General features: G+C 37.6%; 1 protein-coding gene across 1 annotated transcript in view; it reads right to left on the bottom strand.

Annotated features, from left to right (window-relative positions):
- Nucleotides 1-1,099: 1,099 nt before the first annotated feature.
- The window catches only part of DAD1 (defender against cell death 1), a 45,976-nt gene continuing 23,339 nt past the window's right edge, over nucleotides 1,100-23,736 (bottom strand). Inside the window, exons 2-3 of the mRNA XM_036736838.1 lie at nucleotides 11,986-12,156; nucleotides 1,100-1,348 (exon numbers count right to left, since the gene is read on the bottom strand). Of these exons, the coding sequence (XP_036592733.1) occupies nucleotides 12,026-12,156 (131 nt within the window). The 3' untranslated portion in view covers nucleotides 1,100-1,348; nucleotides 11,986-12,025. The remainder of the gene's footprint in view (nucleotides 1,349-11,985; nucleotides 12,157-23,736) is intronic.

Genomic DNA, 23,736 nt, shown 5'->3' with positions numbered 1-23,736 from the left:
CAGTCTTAAATCCTATAATCCTATGTACAGAAGGCAGTTGATGATTTTGGTACCGAAGTTTCAGAGATCAGAGCTGAATATATAGATTGGGAGTCATCTGCATAGATACTTAAACCCAAGGATGAGTGAGGAGAGAACAGAGCCCAGCAGTCTTAAGGGATACCCCTATTTTGGAATAATGGGCACACCTGATATGTCTGTCATTACTAAATTTTCAACCCATTAATCTCAGGTTTCGGCAGGAATATACTGTAGTACTAAGTGCCATTTCCATCCAACACATCCACTTTTATCCCATTTAGCTTTTATAAACAAGCCAGAGACACATGAACACTACTTAGCCACCCCATGAGCCTCTCAATCTTATTCCCAAAACAGGCTTCCTGGCTAAAACATCCAAGTTTTTAAAGTGGCGCCTTCAGTATAATTTGCTTTTTCTGCAAAGGGTCCAGAGACAACTTGATATGGTTTGTCCAGCATGGTGCAGGGGGAATGTCTCTAAAGAACAATCAGGGGTCTTGGGTTCTGGTTCTGGCTTTTCCCAGGAATGTGGATAAGTCATTTGATCCCATGCCTCCAATTTCCTCATTTATCAAAACGTGATACCGCACCCTTTACCTCAGAACCACAAGAGCCAGATAACATATGGTAGTACTTTTGGAAAGTGAAAGTACCACAGACACTATCCATACTTTTCTCCAATTTACATTTCACCACTCTCTTTCAACACTGCACTTAGACCTGCATTTTACTTCCTACCACTTTTACCCACTCCCTTAGGTGATAAACACTACCATTTAGCCAGTTCAATTTATGACCGACTATTTAATGATGGGGTTTCCTGGGATGCATTTTGTCATAAAATCAGGGACTGCCTGAACAAATTCTAAGGAGTTATTAAGGGATTGTCTTCTCAAAGATGACAAAAGATTTCAGTTTTCCAAGGACGCCAGTATAGCCTTTTACCAATTTCAGCTGCATTTAATGAAAACCAGAAGGTTATGATAGGCTCATTATTCACTGCATATTGTCAGCCTCTAAAGGCTTTGCTATGGGGATCATATAAAGCAAAGGAATAAAATCAAAACACAAAGCCCAGGGAGGACTAAAAAGAAGCACTTTATTTGGAAGGCAAACAGGTTATTACAGTGAGGGGATGGCAGAGGTCATGGTGTTAAATGCTCATTACAGAGCTCAGAGGAAGAATAGCACAGAATCTTCCTAGTATTTCCCCACCTCGAACTTCAAAATAAAATGATGTCTGCAAAAAGTTTTAAGTCTGATGTGTGAAAATCTGCTTGTCCTCAAGCTGATGTCATTTCTATCCGAGAAACCACGAAGTGAAAACCTGAAAAACAGTTAACAGAGTGTAGGTAAATAAACATCCAATATCTTTAAAAAAAAATCTCTTAGGGGCTACAGGTGATCTACCAAAATTCCTACCCTAAACTCAAAATCCCCAAAAGATGGAAGACAAGCACTGTCATCTGAATTATGGGCAGTAGGTATAATTCAGCGCTGGTGTGCAAAGTGTTTCCACTGGCACATGCAAATAGGTTTGCAGGAAAGGAATGCACCAAAAAGAACCTCTAAAGACATGAATCCTAAATGCAAGGAAGCCCTACTTACAGCAGGGGAAGCCACAGATCACCAATCAGGAGATAGAGGCTTCAATGCTGGCTTTACCAGTAAATAGTTATGCAACCCTGCCCAAATATATTTTAAATATATTATCTGATCTAAATATATTCTCTAATCTGATTCTTCACAACAATCTTGTGAGTTAGGTGCTGTTATTATCCCCACTTTACTAATGAAACTGAAGCTAAAGAGATTAGGCAACTTGATCAGGGTCACAAAGCTATGTGTCAGAGGCAGGATTTGAACTCAGGTCTTCCCGACTCCACGTCCAGTACTCTATCCACTGTGCCACCAGTTAAATTCTAGGCCTCAGTTTCCTCTAGTCTTAATTAAAAGTGTTAGATAATTCCTTAAGTCTCTTCCACCCCTACAATTTCAGATTCTTAAGCACAGCACCTTTCCTTCCATTCTAGATTTGAGGTTAGTGAAAAGAATAAGGTGAAGCAGCAAACCTAAAGGGAGGAGTTCACAGAGAAGTCAATATACAGAAAGAAAGGATATACATACATACATACATACATACATACATATATATATATATATACATATATATATATATAAATATATAAAATAAGGGTGTTTGTTTGAGGCAGATAAAAAGGATGCAAAGAAAGAGAAGAATGTGCCTGGCATGAAAAGGTTAACTGTTAGTGGAGTGATGGGACCAGAAGGGATCTGAAGGCTAATAGGTTCATGTAGTTCAGAACTCTGCTGTCCTGAGTATAAAGCTAAAAGGGAAAAGTAAAAAGCTAGAAGGAAAAAGAAGAGCACGTGATCTTATGTATGGGGTTAGTGGATCTACAGGGTCAGAGCTCAGAGATAAGATTTTATCATTTTCTTGATAGTGTGTTTCTTTTTAATCAAGTCACCAATAACAGTTTTTATTAAAACACAAGAGGGTGGGACACTCCTGTGACAGAAGAGGGGGAAAACTAGAAGGGGAGTGCCACGAAGGTATCACCCACACAACCTTGGCAATAATGTCAGCAACTAGCCCCATTCAACTTTCCAAAATTATGTCCTGTCCAATGCAAACTGAACCCAAGCCTAATAAATGTTTACTGAATGTAAATTCACCAATATTGGCCGTTTCCCTGTTCCCCAGAAGTGCTAATTAATAGGACTACACTGATGAGGGTATTTCAGTCAAAGGAAAAATACTCCACAAATTTAGAGGAAGAGAATAACAAGACAGTTTAGAACACATGGTGAGTTTCTCATTCGTCAAAATGAAGTTCTATAAAATAGCCTACATTCGGTGATAGGAGGTGGTGAGAAATGTCCCTTGCTGAATAGCACGTTTCAATGTGGCCCACAAAGACAAAACTGATTCAGGGGACAAAGAATCTCCTTGATGACAATTTTCTCAAAACTGAATAAAGCTCCTGCCATTTCCTTTTTTAGGTAAAAACCATTTTCCAGGGTGATGCCATGAAAGCAGAGGTGGTGACAACCCTCGAAAGTTAAACCAATAAAAATGAACTCAGCTTAATAGCACAAGAGAAGAATGACAAGTTGGGAGCCTGCCTGATACAATTTCCCTCCCCTAATGCTGAGAAACACAAAACAGGAGTTACCTGTAGAGGAAAAAAATCAGTGATTAGATCAGTCTTTTAATAAGCTTAGCACAATCTACGACAATGTATAAGGAATTAATTTCTGCACACACATAATACAAGGCTTTGCAAATTCATTTCTATTTGGAACTTTTATTCTTTTTGAATACTGAGCTCTGGATGGAGAGTATTACCAAACAAATTCTCACAAAGCTGGATCTCCTTTGAAATGTCAGAATGAGGTGGTTTTCATCCTGGATCCAATCAATAAAAATAAATCGCAAAAATAAAGCAAACTGGTCAATATGAAAAAGTAATTTAACCTCTCTGAGCCTTAACTTACTCAGCTGGGCAGCATGATCTAAGTTCCCTTCCAGTCCTAAATCATATGATTCTATGACCTCAGTTTTGCCATTTATAAAAGACTAACAAGCCTAACATTTGCCATCTAACTTATAGGACTAAAGTGAATGACTATAGTTTTTCATTTGTCTTTGATGAAAGGAATCCTCAAAATTAATATGAAACAGGTATTTGTCACAAAGAATCACCAATGGCTCATCTGTTATATGCCTATGCATTACATGTTAGATACACTTTAGATAGAAATCCCTATGCTGCAAAACTGCTCCCTTATTTTTGTCCAATCTCAATGAGAGAGTCACTGAACATGGGAATATAAGTAAAAAGTATGAATAAGACTAAATGACTGTAATTAAAAAGCAAGCATCCTTCAAACAATGAGAAACACAGTAGAGAAACCAAACCTCAAACACAATGGTAAAACTTACATTAGAATAAGATTGTTATAGCTAGAGCTAACTTGGAAATCACCTGTCTAGTCCCCCTCATTTTAGAGATAAAGAAACAGAGATCCAGAGAAATTAAGTGAACCTATTCAAGGTCACACAGCCAATTATTTTCAATAGTGGCAAGTGACCTTTATATTTGGTCACACTGCCTCTCACATCAATGAGTCTTCCATTATGTAATTCTTTTCACCCAAAACACTTTGCTCTTGACCCCACAGACCCTGAAATGTCACAGAATGTCACCAACTCTACTTTACAGGTAGGGAAATGGACACAGGAAGTCAAAATAACAACCACAGAAGCACAGAGTTGAAAGGAACCTCAGGCCACCTAAGTCAACCCTTTCATTCCATAGATGAGGAAACTGAGTCCCAGAGAGGTCAAGATCGATCACACCGGTAGTGATATTCAAGTTCATACACACACATATAAATAATTATTATGACAATTCTTTTACAAATCCCTAATACAAAAGCCGTATGTTAAACTATAATCAGAAGACAGGGTTTTCAGTAGGAATGAGGAGAAAATGTTTTCTTAGTAGTTATTCTGAATTACATCAAGAATATTTAGTAATGATGACAAATAAGGAATGAACTTCGCATCTTAAATAGGCAGAAGCCATGTCAGGGAAAGGAATGCTATGATATACTCCTACATGTCATCTTACAAAATACAGGTAATACTGTAGTCAGAGTGCTGGGCTTGTAGTCTGGAGGGGCCGGGTTCAAATCCTACCACTGCTACTTACTTCTATGACTAACTGCTCCAGTCACTTACCCTGAGCCTCAATTTCCTCATCATCTAAAAAAAAATAGGGATAACAAGACCTGTAGTAACGACTTCTTCATAGGACTGTTGTGAAACTCATGAGAGAACATGTAAAGTGCCTTGCCAACTGTATGCACTGGGGGTATTGTTTAATATTGTACTGATTAAAAGATGAATATAAGCTCCTCGAGGGTACACGTTATTTCATTCTAATATTGTATTACCAGTGTCTAGTACAGAGTAGGATTGTATATTGTATTATAATAGTGTATTACCAGGGTCTAGCACTTAATGCTTACTGGGCATTACTATTATGGGTGGCGGTAGTAAAAAGTTATGGCAATTAAGTCCAGAACACAAAAGGTACTTTTGGATCCCATGACAGAAATAAAGGAAAGAGCTATGCTACCAGTGGCTGGATCTGATGATCTCTGAGGCAACACCCAGCTCACTAAAGACTCTGTGGACCCTGGGTCCAGGAATTTGGTTGCTTTTTTTTTTTTATTTGGTTATTCTATATATTTTTGCATTTAAAAACAGTCTAATAAGGAATACATGAAACACAAAAAAAGGTTAAGAAACCTGCTCTGTGGCCTAGATATGCTACAATTCTTCTAATGAAATACGAAGCTGAACTGTTATTTTGAAAAATGACTCCTTTCTCAGTCTTTGCTCTATACTGCCCACGTGTGGATAAGGCAACTTTGTTTTCACCCAAAGGCTCTTGCATCTCTGCTGCCCTCCCGCGACTAGAAGGAAACAAAGTTTTGTTGCCCAAAATGCCTCATTTCTTGCCCCACACTTCCAAGTTCTTGCACACCACAGCCGCAATATGAAACGAAAATGCCACTAGATGGCAGAAGAGTATAAAGAATAGCAGCCCATTCCCACTCATGTAATTTCTAGATTATTGTATCTCACTGGTGAACTCAAAAAAGCTGACAGCAGTAGGTGTTCAGCTCATTCTCTGCAGCCAGCCCTTCTCCTGGGCAGCAGTTACGCACTATAAATTTAAAAATATCTTTTAAAAATATGTACTTATACGAGAATGTACAATCATAGAAATCAGAGGGAGGTAAAGATTGAATTACTAACAAGCTGATACTGATAACTTTATGTTCAGTATATTTTTATTGTTAAAGTGATCACAACTTAAAAAAGGGAAAATACATAAGAATGTACTAGAGAGTTGTTCTTAGCAGAATAGAGTCACAGGATCATAACATAGACTGAGAATTCTAAGGGACCTTAGAGGTTATATAATACAAAATCCTTCTTGAAGAGATGAGGAAATTGAGGCCCAATGATCAAGGTCATATAGTCTTGGGACTATACTCCCAAGGTCTTTTCCACTTCAAGTCCTTTGTAGCACTTATGCAGAGGAAGAAAAAAAAACAACGGCCTTAAGAATCAGAAGATTTAGATTTGAATTCAGGCTCTACCACTTATTACTTATGTGATCATGGTTAAGTGATGATGATGGTTAGATGGCTTAACATAGCAATATGACAGAGTTAGGATCAAAAATATCTCAGTGAGCTGGAATGATAAGCCAAACCTAAGAGGGCAAAATATAATAGGAATAAATATGAAGTCTGATAATTAGCTTCCAAATATCAATTACCACCAGATTGTGAACTATGGTCTTCCTGTGCTTCCCCTTCCTCTCTACCCAAAGGGCAAAAAGCTTATACCAAAGCTTATTCTATTCTTTTCTAATTTCTGTTTATTTTGAATTCCTTTGCCATATAAATAAATATCAATTTAATAGATGCCAATATTTGCATAATCCCATAAGATTGTGAGCTCTTTGAGGGCAAGGACCATATTTTGTTTTTCTTTCCATCCCCAACACTTAGCGCAATGCCTGGTACACAGTAGATACCTAATAAATGCTTGCTCCCTTCCCTTGACTTACAGCAGGGAGGAAGAATATTTGGGTAATGGTATGCAGAGATAAAGAATCAGGGTTTAAACCCTGTATGTAGCAAGCTTTCTTCTGGCCGGAAGCTGAGCCAAATTGAGAGAAAGAATCCTATTGTTTTACTCTATTAGCAATTTTCAAATAAATTTCCCAAAAGGAAAAAAATATATATATAAGTACCAGATGGAGGAAATCTGGCTAGACAATACTTCGCATAAGAAAGATGCGAAGTTTTTAGTGGACTGCCATTCAGGCCCAACAGCCAAAAAAGCCAATGTTCCCTTAGGCTACATTAAGAAAGGCAGGGTGTCCAAAACAAGAGAAGGGTCAGTCCTCACCTTGGGTCAGACCACGCCTAAGCTTAGTTTTAGCTGCCACCTTTTAGGACACTAACAAAAAGAACACTCAGGAACACCAGCCAGGATGGTGAGGCCTCCCCTTTCTCCAACCCCAAGGTAGCACGAAAGTTTCCCGAGGTCAAGAACTTCCCTTTGCCTTGGTATCCCCAGCACCAAACACATTAATAGGTACCTGATAAATGTTTACCTAACTAAAATTAACTTGAGACCTCACCATATAAGGATCAGTTTAAGGAACTAGGGATATTTAGTGTGAAGAAGAGAAGAGGTTAAGACATGACAGATATCTAAAAGTATTTGAAGGACTGTTATGTGGAAGAAGGGTTAGACTCATTTTTCTTAGCCAGGAAGGCAGACCCAGGGATAACAGGAAAAGTGCATCAGCAAATTTTGACTAGATCTAAGAAAGTTATTCAGAAATGGATAGCTAGCCCTCAGGAAGTTGTGGGTTCTACATCCCTAGAGGTCTGCAAGTGAAAGACGGATTAACATTTGTTAGGAATTTCTTAGACAGGATTCATTTTTTTTTTTGAGGGGGGAAGGCAGGGCAATTGGGGTTAAGTGACTTGCCCAAGGTCACACAGCTAGTAAGCGTGTCAAGTGTGTGAGGCCACATTTCAACTACTGTCCTCCTGACTCCAGGGCCGGTGCTCTACTCACTATGCAACCTAGCTGCCCCAAGAGGATTCTTATTCAAGTACAGGTGGAACTAGATGGACTTGGAAATCCTTCCAACTCAGAGTTATAATTTTTCTAAATATTTTCTTATCAGTAAATGAAAATAGTATCTATACTCCCTTCTCCTCACCTCCCCAGCACCACCACCACCACCACCACATAGTTGTTATACAAATTAAATAAGGCAATATAGGTAAGGAGTTTTCTAAACCTTAAATAACTATAAAAATATAGGCTCCTATTGTTCTCTCCAATTCTCCTTTAATTGAAAAAAATGCTTTTTGCTACCTACCTCACATAATCATTAAAATGTGTAGTAAACTGTAAAGTACAACGTAAATGTAAACTATTATTAGAACTACTAGTAATATTTTAATTCCCCTGCTAGAATAAACTCCATGTAGATAGGGGAGTCTTATAACGAAGGATAAAATGTACAGCAACTAAATTCTACAATTAAAACTTTGTTATGATGCATACTGAAAAAGAATCGCTGTACCTACAATATCTAAACCCAAGTACCTCCTACAGAATTTAAAAATCACTACTCCTACCACCCCCTCCACCACTTTCTCTCTATCTCTGTATTACTTAATTACTAGCTATCTGGGAGTCAACTATACCCAACTCCTACCTCCGGTTATCATTCCCATCTTCCTCCTCAACAATATCCTATTCACATCTCACACCAACTCTTCTGACAGTTTCTACTATGTCCTCTGGAATGCTCTTTCCTTAATGAAAAAAAAAAAAACTTCCTTTCATTTTGGATGTTGTTTTCTCATAAGCCTTCTTGCTCTGAATCCTGGATTTTCCTAGATGACATTGTGCTCCCAGTCATCCTCTCCAGCCCCAAATGTACCTTCACTCATGCCCCTTAATACACTGATCTTGGAGAAGAAATTAAAATATTCCTTACTTGCCACTGCCACTTCCAGATTCTCCCTTTGCCAATATCATTTAGCAAGCACATTTTCTTTTTATTTCTAGTTCACTCTATTATATTTTCCCCATATACAGATCATGGTGGCTATTATCTACTAATCTCCAGGTCATTCTCCCTCTTTTCTAAGAGTTCAACATTCAGCTCACTGTCTTCTCCTGCCATCTCTTACCCTTATTTTAGGGCACTTCAATATTCATATTGATGCTCTTCAAACACCCTACTCTCCCAATTCCTCAAATTCCTTGAATCCCATGGCCAACTGTCTTTTGATTTTTTCCATTCAAATTAGAGTCTGGTTTATAGGTAATCCCAAGTTCTGACAAAGTCAGAATGTCATAGGTATACAAGCGTTTAAGCACCCCTCTCCCACACGATTACCGAACTTAATTTGTATCTGTGAAGGATGCCCCAACTTTTGTCTTCTACTTCTTGGTTGGTATAAATTACACAAACTCAATTGGAAACTGTATTATGGATGTGTTTGCACATAGACCTAAGTTATGGTATTAGAAAGATCAAAGAAAGTGTGGATGAAATGGAAGTGGAGCAGTATAGAAGGTAAACTGAAAGCCCTTATGAAAAATCCCTTGGTAACATCTGAAAGGTTTTCAATAAACAGCTTACCTACCTATGAAATGATTTTATAGACCAATCTAGAGCTGATGCACTCTGCTGTATCACGGATAAACAATTTCAAACAAAGCAGGTAGCCCCAAGTTGTTGATTTGGTTTGCAGTATGCAGTTCCTACTGAGCCTGCTTTTCTGTCTCCTATTGTCCTAATTTTGAAATATTAAGTTCCCTGCAGCAGAGACCTCCTCCAATAAAGACAGTCCTAAGAAATAATTTCCCATGAGTTTGTGTCATGAGCTTTGAGAATATTTTTGCCAAGCTTTCTCTGCCCTTGTCTTGCTCATACACCATAACAGCTACAAAAAGAGGATCTGATTCAGGTCAGATATCTCCGAATAACATGTACCATCCAGCAGAGTTTATGTCAGGGCTCCCAACAGCTGTTTGGGTTGTTTGCTAGTACAAAGATGTTAATATTATGCTGTCCCTTTTAAATGTATTCAAAGAGGCTTCCACTGCTGATAGTACTCTAGGGTCTTGTATGCTGCCCAGGGCCCAAAACTATGATTACATATAATAGGTGAATAACACAAATTCACATAGGTTTGGAGGAGGAATACTAGATAAAAAGTACAAAACTGTGCTGGAGAATGTAAGTCTCAAACAGCCTTCAGGCCACAGGGAGCTAAAAAGGAAGGAGAACAAAAGCTCTCCCCCAAATTAGAACAAATCAAATAACAAGTATTTATTAAATACCTACTATGTATCATGCATATCATTATTTTTTATAAGACAATGCCCTATTTTTGTTAATATAAGTTTATCCATATGATAAATCAAAGTATAGCCACTGCCAAGTCAAAGTATAAGCCATAGAATGGCTAATGATACACTTATTAAGACATAATAATATCTAAGCTTGCACACAGTAGGTGTTCAATCAGTCAGCAGACTGATTTACTAGTGACTTAGAAAGCTACAAAGGCCATGGAACCTCTGGAAAATCCTCACAGATCAGAAATTCTGCATCAGAATCACCATACTAAATTGAAAGAAATATCATTTTTACACTAAATCAAAATGATTTTAAAAACTTGAGAATTCATGTATATAAGTTCTATGACTCAATCTTATAAGAGTCTAAACTTTATATTAAATAGAGCAAAACATTTAATTTTCAACTTATAGCAGTAAACCGATTTTACTCTTTAGGCAGAGTCAGAAAGCAAAAAAAGAAAATCTAATGAGGCATCTGTATCTTAAAAAAGTTTGTTTTTAAGACAAAATTAAAAAAGCAAAAGAGCCAATCATTCACATATCACTATAATCATCTGTTTTCTTCCTTCTCAATTTCTTCAAATATAATAATTCCAAAGGAAAAAGTTTGTTAATTTACCTACCTATAAAATTAATTTAACTTCAAAACTCCATTTTGCTCTAAGGTCATTCATTATAAGCATTCCCAGAAGTCTGCCTCAAAAAATTCTAGACTTAAAAACAAAAAGGTTTTGTTCTTCTCAAGATCTTGCTACTTAAGAATCACGTACCCCAATAGTTAGTCTCCAGATTAATCCCCAACTCATCAATTTACTTCAGAACTATTCTTTTCTCTTTCAGTAAAATGAATTTCAAGTAAAATGCCAGGCTCTACAGTGTCCTAAAAGTTTTAGCACCATTTAAAACTACTAAAGTTCCAAACTGCACTAAGACTTTTGGGACACCCTGTATTCTAAGCCATATAAAAACTAAGGTAACTAGATACATAGAGAAGAAGGTATTATTTTTCCAAAAAATAAACAACAACATCAATAAAAGCTTGTAAATAAAACTAAGATTATGCTGTTTTTCTTTACTGGTATGACACTGTGACAGTATTCAGGAAAGATTAATACCTACATATTAAAAAAATTCAACCAGCTTTCTAATATAATTTTGCAAAATATTTTCCTACACTCCCATTTGCCCAATGCTTCCCTATTTTCCAGGTTTGGGGTATAAACATACCCTCATTTTATGTTTCCTTCATTAAGTTCCCACTATGAATCTATCTCTGCCAGATAAGTAGGTGTGGTCCACACCTATCTCCTAACTGTAAAATGAAGGGAGTTAGAACAGTGATCTCTAAAGTCTCTTATGGCTGCGTTTCTCTATGATCCTACCATAGGTTAGTCACACCCACCTTACACCCAAATTCAGGGCATTCATAAATACTACACCAGATGGTCACATGCCAAAAAACTACACGGAATCAGGTCAAAATCAAAGAAATTTGGGCAGCAAACTTAAAGGACATATTTGCATTGAAAAGAGATATTTTATATGTTTAATAGGAATGTATGTGTCAAATCTGTATTGGATTGCATGCCGTCTTGAGGACAGGGAGTGGAGGGAGGGGAAAATTTAAAACTTACGGAAGTGAATGTTGAAAACTAAAAATAAATTTTAAAAGAAAAAATATATTTTACAGGCAAATAATTTTCTATTAATAGTCTAGGAAGCACAGAAAAGGATGGAGGTTAACAACAGTAGGATCGTAAGATTTATAGCTAGAAGTGATCCTGGAAATAACCTTGTCCAACCTGATCATACTACAGCGAAGGGAAAGTAAATTTCCTAAGGTTTCACTTTCAAGTATATCAAAAAAGGATGGGATCATATAAACCAGTGAAAATTTCTACAGACAAGTATTTTATCAACTAGCATGAGGACTAACAATGCTTACTTACATTGTTCTTTATTTCTCCGGTTTCAGTGAATGGGGGGGATTCAACCCACAAAGTTCATGACAACAAGGTGCAGGATGGTGCTAGCGAACAGAAAGTCGGCAAAAGCTCGTTCTGGGGAGATACCCTGGAAATCTCCCTTGTTCTGTGGGTTGATCTGTATCCTCAGACAGACTGTAAAGGAGACAAAATGAGACAACACTGTCAAAATACACAAAGATGATTGGACTAAATACAGCTAGAGATGCATAAAAACAGCAGTGTGGAACTCTCACATTTCCTGATCTAAGTTTCAATAACTGAAAGCGCAAAGAATATAGAACAAGAAAAGCAATTTATATCAAACTAATGCAGCTAAAATTGGATAAGAAACAGTAAACTAAAGAAAAAAAATTGAAGCAGGTTTCTCTGATAAAGGTATTATTTCCAAGATATATAAAGAATTAAATCAAATACTTAAGAATAAGAGCTATTCTCCCATTGATAAATGGTCGAAGTATATAGGCATTTCCACAGGAAGAAATCCAAGTTATCAAAAACCATATGAAAAATGGTCCAAAGAAATGCAAATCAAAACAACTCTTCAGGTTCTACCTTACAATCATCAGATTGTCAAAGAGACAAAAAGAAAATGATAAATGTTGGAAGGGCTTATGGGGGAAGAGGCACATTAATGAATGGTTGGCGTAGCCATAAAATGGTCCAGCCATTCGAACCATCTCAAAGTCACTAAACTGGGCATACGCAGGGATACCACGACCAGTCCTATACCCTAAAGAGACCAAAGAAAGAGGAAAAAGTGCCTTTATACTCAAAAATACTTATAAGCAGGTTTTCACAGCACAATGAAATGGAAGCTTAGGGAATAGTCCTCAATTGGGGAATGATTGAACAAATCATGGTATGTGAATATGATAGAATATTATTACAAGGTAAGAAACAATGAAATGGATGGTTTCAAACAGACCTGTAAAATCTGACGGGCTGAGCAGAAGCAGAAGAATAATTTATACCAGAACGACAACAACATGGGGAGGGTAAAACTTTCAAAGACTTAAAAGCTCTGATGAATGAAATACCAACAACAATTTCAAAGGACCAATGATGAAACAAGCTACCCAACCTCTTGACAGAGAGACATCAGAGAGGTGATGTACTTAGGGTGCAGCTTAAGACATACATTTGTGGACATAACCAATAAAGGAATTGACTACATATTTGCTACAAGGTTTTTGTTTTGTTTTAAAACAGGGGAAGGAGGTGAGAGAGAAAATAAGACTGTTGTTCCTTATAAAAAATAAATTGAATTAAAATTTTAGCTAAAATTTTAATTTAAAAAAATTCAGAGGTACAGTTGGAAAACACTTTGCTAGAGATCACAAGACCTGAATTCTAGTCCTGTCTCTTACGTTATACTATTTGTGTGATGTTGGCCAAGTAGCTTGACCACTCTGGGCTTCAGTTTCCTCCTCTATAGAAATCAGGAGTTTGAACTAAATCTCAAAGGTATTTTCCAGCTCTGTAAATCAAGAATACAAAAAGTCATAGTGAAAACCTGGATTCAAAGCCCAGTTTCTGCTAATTAAATGACTCTGAGCAAGTCACAGCCTCTCTGGACCTCAGTTTCCTAAACTGTAAAATGAGGAGACTAAACTGGACAACTCTTAAAGCCCCTACAAGCTCTAAATCTATAATCCTAAAAATATCAGTGTTCATGAAGTCTATGCCAGTCTAGACTCCCAAGTCCCTCATAAAAATCAATCAATCAAATGTGAAGGTATATGTTGAACCTACATCAGATAACTGTATTTCCCTATGTATAAGATGCACCCTTTTTTGAAAAATTTGGGGTCTAAAAACTGGATGAGTCTCATAGTGGTTGTAGATTTTTTTACTTGCATTTCCCACTTTTTCGCACTTATTGTCTTTGCGCTCATTGTTTTGCATTTGTTACCGGTATATTAGGTTACATTTTGCCACGTTCTGCCTAGAAATGGCTCAGAGAAGATTTTCATACAGTGCTAAATTCAAGTTAAAAGTGATCCAGTTTGCAAAAGTGAATGAAAACCATGCTGCTGAATGTAAGTTTGGCCCTCCTCCAATTGAGAAAACAATCTGAGACTGGCTACAGGCTACGGCAAGAAGAAACCCTACTAAAAATGCCATGGCAGAAGGCGGCCACGAGAGGCAAGTCAGCAAAATGGCCTGATTTGTAGAGGGAATTGAAGATATGGATCGAAGAGTAAAAGGCAATTGGAATTCCTGCATCCACAAAGATGGTTCAGCATGAGGCAAGAAGAATTGCTGATGAAAAAGAAGTTACTGATTTCAAAGGCAGACACAATTGGTGCTTCAGGTTCATGAAATGGAATGGACTAAGCATGTGTACACACACCAGACTTGCCCAAAAGATGCCTGAAAGCTATAAGCAGATGAATAAAACTTGAGTTCAATAACTTATGTAATACTTTTTTTTTTTCAAATTTCGGGCCCCAAAATTAAGGTGCATCTTATACCTGGGGGCATCTTATACATGGGGAAATATGGTACATACTATCTTGGGGGGCCAGGGGGAGAAGAGGGAAGGAGAGAAAATTTGAAACCCAAAAATTTGTGGAACTGAGTGTTGTAAACTAAAAATAAAAAATAAGTTTGTAATTTAAAAAAAAAATCAATCAATCAAGTATTAAGTGTCTGCTTTCTGCCAGGAACTGTGCTGGAACCTGGAGATACAAATCAAAATGGAAACTGTCCCTGAGAGAGGCACCTGGGCTTGGAAGGAAAGTAGGGATTCCTGGGAACAAAGGTAAGGAGGCCAAGCATTCCATTCTAAGGAGACAGCTTGTGAATGAGGGTGGAATTTCATGTGTGAGGAGCAAAAAAAGGTCAACATGACTGAACTGAAGAGTGAAGGAAAGGGAGCTATGTTCAATAAGCCTTGGAAGGCAGGTTGGTTGAAGACATGGTTCCCAACAGACGGAGCATCCCTGATGAGGAAGGAAGGACACGCCTTCTAGGAAGGGGCTAGAGCCACTGGAGAACAAAGCAAGCCCAAACATGCAGCTCTTCCTGCAAAGGTCTGGAAATAATCTTGTGGCTCTTTGTTCTCACTGAGTGAAAGGGATTACAGATGAGGAATAAGCTATACATTTTCAGACATGGCCAAAGCATTGGTTTCTTTTTGTTTAACTGCTCCTATTTATTTGTAAAGAAGGAAGACTTCTAAGGGGACTGGGGTGGGGGAAGAAGGGGAAAGGAGGCATTGGGAAATGACAGTGAAGAAAAAACTTTTTTAAAAACTAGAGTTCAACAAAGACAGTATAGCCTAATGAATAGACTGCAAGATTTGGTGACAGAAAGCCCTTATTTGAAGTTCCACTTCTAAGACCAGCAGTGTAACTATGGGAAAGTCATTTTACCTCTATATATCTCATGTAACATCCCTGACACTAGCTATGTGACCATTAACAAGCGGTCACCTCCCTTGGACTATGATCCTATGATCCAAGTCTCTCACAAACACATACACGTACAACAAAAACATAAATACTTCTGCAGGTGTGTCAAAGACCACATCAAATTTGTACTACTCTACACTATTACAAGGAAATGTTCTTTTGTTGGTTTGTGGCCTCTATCTACCATGTCACAACTTCTTTGGCCATTCTGCTGAGCCCCTCCAAAATCTCCTGCAATGTTTTTTGGCCAATAGATACAGTTGCTAACCAGAATGGAGATAAAAAAACTAAGCAAGGCCCTTCCTTCAGTAAACAAAGACAAGAAAACAATGTAAATGGAAAGAATAACCACAAGACAATCAAAAGTAAATGTCACAAAATTACAAAGAAGGACCAAGGCTCAAAGTAGAGATAAGACACATTCCCCATGGCCTGGCCTCTAGAGGGTAGGAGGTTCCAGCACAGGGTACACTACATATATTTTCAGACTTTTGATGTACTGATCAATTTTGTTGTTTTTCCTCTTTCCCCTTTATAAAATATATCCTTTGTTAAATGAGATGGCTCTCTAGGAAAGGAGGAAGAGAAAAACTGGGAGAAATTTAAGCTATGTAAAAACAAATATCAATAAAAATGTATTTAAAAAAAAGTCACTTCCCTCAAGGGTCTTACAATCTGGCAGGGGTTGAGTCATACACAAACCACTATAATACAAGGTAAAATCAGGTAGAGCTGTATGGGTAAAAGGAAACAACATTTGAGACATAAGGGAAGACACAGAATCAGAGAAAGGAGGGGCAAGAAGATCATTATATAGTTGTCTAGCTGGAACATAGTACACAAAGGAAAGTACCATGATACGAGGCTGGAAAGGTAAGCTACAGCAACTTTATATGCCAGATGTATAGATTCTATTCAATAGGCCATGAAAAACCACTGAAGATGCACACCTGTGCATGAAATTAACAGTGTGAAGAATGGGTTGGATGGGGAGAGAATGAAGACAAGGAGACTAAATGGAAGGTATTTATAATAATTCAAGCAATCAGTCAATCAGCAAGTATTAAGTGCCCACTAGGTACAAGGCACTGTCAAGCAGTGAGAATACAAATATAAAAAAGAAAAAATGATCTGAATTAGGACAGTAGCAGCAGCAATAGATTAACGCTAGAGTTCTTTCCAAACTGATAGAGATCAAGTTGGACATGATGATTGCTCAAAGGTTAAAATTTGGATCAAATTAGAGGAAAGTAAAAATGTGGAAAAAAGAGACACTGAGTAGTCGGAAGTTTCACCTGGCCCTATTCAAATGAATCCGATGCTTGGGTAAATAAGGGGAAATAGGAAAAAGGCATTGTCTTTAATTGTGACTATTTCCTACAAAGTTTAACTAATGTTAGTTATCAATTACCACCAGCAGGAGGTAAATGAGTACACAAACCACCTTAAGCAGGCAACATTTGAACTACTTGCCAAACAGAGAGAAATGGCAGTCAGAGGCAAATGCAGCTTAGAATATAAATGCATTTGTAGTGTTTTCACCACTGAGGAGGATGGCAAAAAATAACCATACTGCCTCATAAAATAGCAGGATAAAAGTGAAAACAAATCTACAGAAAGACTGGCATGAGACCCAAACAAATCATCATAAGAATATTCATGGAAGAAACTGGCAAGAAGACAACAAACGAATGGAAAACGGAAAACGAATTCATCAGCATTTCTATAACCATCTATTTTCATTGTCAAGGACAATGGAAACCATACTACGTTTGGATCCTAACACTTCAGTCCCTGATGTGCTGTACAGAGAAGTTGAAATGGAACTTTAAAAATATGAATATACTGTGGTATATGGATGTAATAGAATACTATTGTGCAGTAAGAAGTGATGGATATCATTTTTTATTTTTTATTACAAGGGATGGCACTCTGAAGGGGGAGGAAGGATGATACTTGAAAGTAAAGGCAATATAAAAACGAAAGATATCAATAATTTTTTAAAAAGACAAAATATTAAAGGAAACGTGGATGATTTGTATGACTGTAGGATGAAGTAAGTAGAATCAGGAGTACAATATACACAATGATTACAATAACATAAATGAAAAGGACACTAAATAGAAGCTGAACTCAGTAACTATAATAACCAATTTTGATCATATTCTTCCCTCCTCTCAGTACAAGCGTGGGGGCCCATGGGGCCTTTGCGAAACGTTTTTCTTTGTTGCAAGGAGCAGTGTTGGGGGTGGAAGAGGGGGAAGTTACATCCAGAAAGGACTGTGATGTAAAAAGAGAATTCATCTATAAAAGTTGGAGAAAGTAATCAGACTAGATATCAAGTACATATTGAAGGTACACAATCTTGAAAGCACTGAGGGCTGATCATTCTTCACAAGGTATCTGAGGAAGTATCCGGGTATTTGTCGTCTCCCCCAATAGACTGTGAACTCCTTAGGAGCAGAGACTGTCTTTTGCCTTTCTTTGTGTCCTCGTTGCTTAGCACAGTGCACATAGCAAGCACTTAATAAATGCTTACTCATGATTGCACATGTATAACCTATATCAGATTGCTTGTCATCTTGGGGAGGAGGAAGGGAAGAGAGGGAGGAAGAAAGAAAGGTTACAACTCAAAATCTTATAAAAAATGAAGGCTGAAAGCTATTTTTACATGTAACTGGAAAAAATAAAATACTATTTACAATAAACAAATTTTAAAATGTTGGCTGCATTGGAAAAAGGAGACACTGAAAGCAGTTAAGACCAGTTGTGAGGCAATTATAATACATAGGTGGACAACAGGTGAGAAAAATCTAAATTAGGGTGGTGGCAATATAAGCAAAGAGTGTAAGTGCAAGAGACACCACAAAAGTATTACTGCTAGCAACCAGCAATTGGTTGAATATAGTGAGCTGAGGAAGGAAGAGGAGTCAGCGATGACTTTAAAGACTAGGTACCTTGAAGGACAGTGGTATCAACAATTAAATTCAGGCAGCTGGGAGAAGCGGCAGAGTCTGCATGGGGAAAGGAGGTGATACATTCAGTTTTGGGCAGGACTGTTTCATTCTTCGTACTTGTACCCCAGGGTCTGTCACATAGTAGGCCCTTAATAAAAGCCTGCTTAATCATATGTTGACTTTGAACTCTTCAAGGAAATTCTCCAGGGACAGATGTCCAGGATGCATTTGCAGATGTGCAGGAAGCTCAAGGGAGAAACTAGTGCTGTTCACATAGGTTTGGGAAGTCATTTACATAAAACTGTAAACATGAGAATAAAAGAGATTACACCTAGACAAAGTATAGGGAAAAAACACAGAAGGTCTTTGACAAGAGAATGATGCAGACCAAAAAACAAAAAAAAAATCCAATCAGATGAATAGGAGGAGAACCAGAAGAGCTAAGTGTTACAGAAGAGAATCCACAAGGGGGTAAAGTCTGAAATGTTATAGGAAAATCAAAAAGAATGAAAAAAAAAAACCTATGAAACAGTGTTTTAGATAGAACTGCAAGGCCTTACTCAAGCAATCTAATTAGTTACACACATCTGCTGTCATGAGAAAGGGGACATCAGGAATTAAAGCTACCTACCTTCCTTTTTCCTCCCACTCTACAAGCATGAGGTAAAGAAGTGTCCTGCATGAAAGTTTCCAGCAAAGGGTTAGGTCAAAAGAAAAAGACCATAAGAAAGGCTAGGGCCAAAAAAACCCAGCAGCTTTTGAGGTAATGGGCTAGCCTCTGAAGAATACAAAGACAAAAATGAAAATCTCTACTTGAAGCATACATTAAGAGCTTAATAATCTTTCAAACATCTGTATATTGAACCAAGTTGAAAATTCCTCTACAATGATGATCTATACATACAGCAATTTATCTTGATCCTCAAGGAAAAGGCTGTTTTTCTTCCTCAATGAAATGGAGGAGCTAGACTGTCATATTCCACACTGTAACTCTTTTGATATCAGCATCAAAGTATTAAAAGCCATCAGCAACTATGAAAGGCACCAAGATAAGATACTTCAATGGATCTGTAAACTCAATGAAGAAGGTATTCTTTCATAGTACAGACAGCAGTACATCCATGCCCTCTCATTTCATGCAATTATTATCCAAGTCATCATAAGTGTCTCTAGGGAGGACCTACCCAATACATTGGAGGCCTTCTATTAGCACAAGAGTGCCAGTACAACATTCAGCTGTCCGTGTCATTCCTTACTTTTACTAAGTGACTCAACCACCCCCTCTTTTTATTATTATATGAATGACATCTTATTACATTTTTTGTACAACAGAGACCACTGATAATATAATGCAACCATGACTATTTCCATTGCCCTTTGGGTCACTCACAATTTTGTTTCTTTGGAAATCATGATACTTTATCACATAGAGTGACTGGGGAAAGAAAGATGAATGAAATGAGGTTGTGTCAGAAAATAAGCTGAGATCACTGAAAAGTGTTGTACAATTTCTCATATGCAATCCAGCCCACTCTCTTCTTCAATTCTGCACCCAGCTTAATGTTCATTAGCAATGCTTGTCAGAGATATACAAACATACTGTACTGATAAGGCTAATTAAAAATGCTGCCTATCTAACTACAAATCATAACCTCAGCAATAAGTCTTTTTCAACCAGTTGATATTCCATGTGGGAACTGTTACACCAATCATGAGTGGATATGGATCTTATTGAAGAGGACCTGTAATATTCTTGGGTCTGATGCAATCATCAAAATGTCACGTACAAACAGAAGCTGCTGGAAGACTTCACCATGTAAACAGAATCTTCTATTTGGATCCTGTGCAGGCCATCCTCCATGACAGTGGTAAATAACTCTGAGTGTATATACATCTGTATATTTCATGCCTTAGGAGTGTCTGATAAATCAAAAGGCACTTACTATGCACAAAGCACTGTTGTAGGTGCTAGAGATAAAAACAGAGAAGACTCCCTGCTTTCAAGGAGCTCACATTCTAATAAAAAAGACAAAACACCTAGGAAGTTTCAACAGCAGCAAAGCAGACTGCAATAGATCTTCTTTAATGTAATTTCCACCAACAAAACCTTATGTTTCTGATGCTGTATTTGACAGCGCAAGGACTTTAATGGCAGTAACTCTTTCTGGGTCTGTAGTAGTTATGACTGCAATGCATGCCTGTAGAAGCTATCCAGGATGACGGCTCTGGGAGCTGGGATATCACGGAAAAAGGACAAGTGGTCCAGAAGCTGCTGAAACCCTGAGGGCTTTTGAGCTCACTTACTCTAAGTGGCAGTTAGTCAGCAGTTACTTATTGGTGGGGGCAAAAAAGGTGGGTCCTTTCTCTATACTACCTGTTTCCCTAATTGATGGCTGGCTATAGAGACTGAGCTAGAGTACGGTCAGTAGTTTAGGAAGAACTGCTATTTCCAAGGCTCTTGGGTTCAGGTCCTGTGTTGTCTCCAATGAGGACTGAGAGAAGGTGGTGGTTGAGGTATCTGTGGTGGTTTGACCTGCCTGGCACAATGCCACCTCCTGTCTTTCCTCCAGGGTGTCCTGCCACTTCAGCTAAGCTGGTGTGCCCACCCAGCATTATCTCTGCAGTTGCATATATTGAGAATTTATATTCTCCTAACATTTGTGTGGGAGACAATTGAAGAGAGGGCAAGCCTTAAAGGCTACACTCTGTTTTACTGACTAAAACGCTTTTCTGTCAAACAACAATCACAGTAAGACTTCATATTCTCTATACCTTTCAGGCAACCAACTGTGACTGTGAAGATGTGATGGGACTCTAGAATACTGTTCATGAAAGACTGCCTGTTCCCTTCCAGTATTTTGATCAAGGATACCTTAGATACATGTGTAGAGTATTTTCATAAGGATTTTATAGACATGAGAAAGTAGGAATATATCAGTCAGTACTTGACCTTTTTTTTGTCTTGCCTCCCCCTTTTTAGTATTAATAGCGCCTGTGATTTTTTTATTCTTTTGTCTTCCTCTGAATATAATTAAAAATCAATCTCTTACTGCTTTCAAAATTGCATCAACTCAAGCATGGATATATATTCTATACATCTTCAGTAAGGTCTCTTCACAGCTTCATCTTCCTTTAAGCAGCATTTTCACCATACCATGAAGGTATGCTTTCCCAAAATATCCTTGTGATGAGAAAAAATAATTTCATTACTCAAAAAAAGAAAGTTTGCCTTAGGCCAAAAGGACTCTCACTGACAACTAGAAAAGAGCAACCTACTAACATCTGACCCAAAAGTCAGGGAACTATAATCATGGTTTCTACAAAGTCTATTATGATGAAAAACAGCGTTTCCCATGATCTTTTTAGTGACCTACCCAAATTTATTACTAAGAGACCAGAGTTGGCTAATGTCTTAACCAAGGGAAGCCAACTAAAAAACACACTATGGACCATGTTTTACTAAAGAACAAATGAGTAAAATGAGAAAAGAGTCTAATATCTACAACCTGACCACCTGACCTAAAAAGTATTGGGTCAATAACATTAACTTCACTGTAGCCATAGAAATCACCCCGGGCATCACAAATCTGATTAACAACACCAAGGACATACTGTACTTCACATCACAAGAACCTCTACAAAGTCTTCAGTTCAATAATCCATCCGGCTTTTCAGATTCAGACAGAGCTGCCTAGTGATTCTCACACTCACAAGTTAGAAAACGAGAGGAAAGAATGAGATTACTTCATCAAGTACAGTAGTATTCAAACTATTTTTAATATTTAATATTTTTAATATTTAATATGTAAGTACATTTACATACTCTTAATTATATGATTATACCACTTTACTAATAATTAACCACATTATAAAACTTAAGCAAAAAATAGAAATTTTAAAAGGATGAGGTAAAGATGAAAAAATATTTGCTCCTAGAGTCACAATTACTCTGACCTCTGTACAAGAAAGCAGAACCCACAAATGAGAGGTGCTTTAGGTGTCTGAGTTGGAATAGGTTATAACTGCTCTGGAAGCCAGTGGGGAAGGGAGCAGAGTGAGGGAGCAATCAAAGGGGGTGGCATTGTGTTAAAGACAAATGCACTAAGAGTAGGGCAAAACGCAACCTATCTTCCTAGCCTCCAATGGGCCCCTTGTATTATTTCATGGTCCCTACTTTGAAGGCCACTGGTCTAGAGAATAGACTGGAGCTATAAAAAATGGCTTTAGACTGTCTCTTATTATTATAAGACAAACTTATCGTAAGGAAAGTGAAAACAAATGCCTACATCTGTCTTTAAGACCACACTAGCTAAGGAATCTCTGGAACTAATTTCTTTCACATATAAAAGAAGGGGAACGTATTAGATGACTTCAGAGACCTCCTCTAGCTCTAAATTTATGATCCTATGAAATAAAATTCTGGATTCTGGTTAGATAAGGAATAATATTTAAACTGTAAACTCTACCACATGCTAAACTAAGGTATTGTAGAAAAGAAATGGATGCTTTCCTCTAAAGATATCAAAGAAGAGGATAAATACTCATTTGCAGTCCTGTCTAGAAGCATGAAAATAAACTACCTCTGAGGCCTCTTCAAGCTCAAGATCCTAGAACCACACTGGACATTGATAATCTGTTGATCCAAAGAAAGAAGTGTGTGAAGCAATCATTCTATGAAAATACTGCCTTTGACATACTGGGGGTTCAATCAAATCCAGCAGGAAATACTTATCTATTCTAGCTGTCATAAAGATATTAAGGCAACTTATTTTTGTCAACAGTCCCAAACATATCAGGATTTGTGAAACTCTGGTACCATTCTCACCTAGATGAAAAGTTGTAGATTCATTTCCAAAATATCCATACTAATCAGTTCATACAAAGAACAAGACTACATGGTGGTAATGGGAACACAGAAAATGATATGCTCCTTTAAGTTCGACACACCACTATCACATCTTTATCCCACTTAAAAACATCTAGTGACTTCCCATCAATTATAAAATAAAGCCCAAACTGCCTCGAGTGTGGAATAAAAGACTCTACAACATGGCTCCAATTTCCCTCTCCAATACTAAATCTTCAAACACTCCACTACACACCAGTGGAGACTCCAACCAAATAGATGTACTTACTGTTCCCCAAACATACTTTGTGCATTTCTACTTGGGTTCTCTCAACCAAGAATGCCCATCTCCTTTCTCCTTATCCTGCTTCTCCTTTGATGTTCCCAAGCTTTATAATTTAGGTCCTTTTCACTTTGTACTATCTAACTTAGTGATTTCCTTCATCCTTAAGGTGTCACCTTGTACAGTGGATTCCCAAATTTTTATCCTCCT

Source organism: Trichosurus vulpecula, chromosome 8 (assembly GCF_011100635.1).
Source record: "Trichosurus vulpecula isolate mTriVul1 chromosome 8, mTriVul1.pri, whole genome shotgun sequence".
Lineage (NCBI taxonomy): Eukaryota > Metazoa > Chordata > Mammalia > Diprotodontia > Phalangeridae > Trichosurus > Trichosurus vulpecula.
This window is presented reverse-complemented; position numbering and strand designations above follow the sequence as displayed.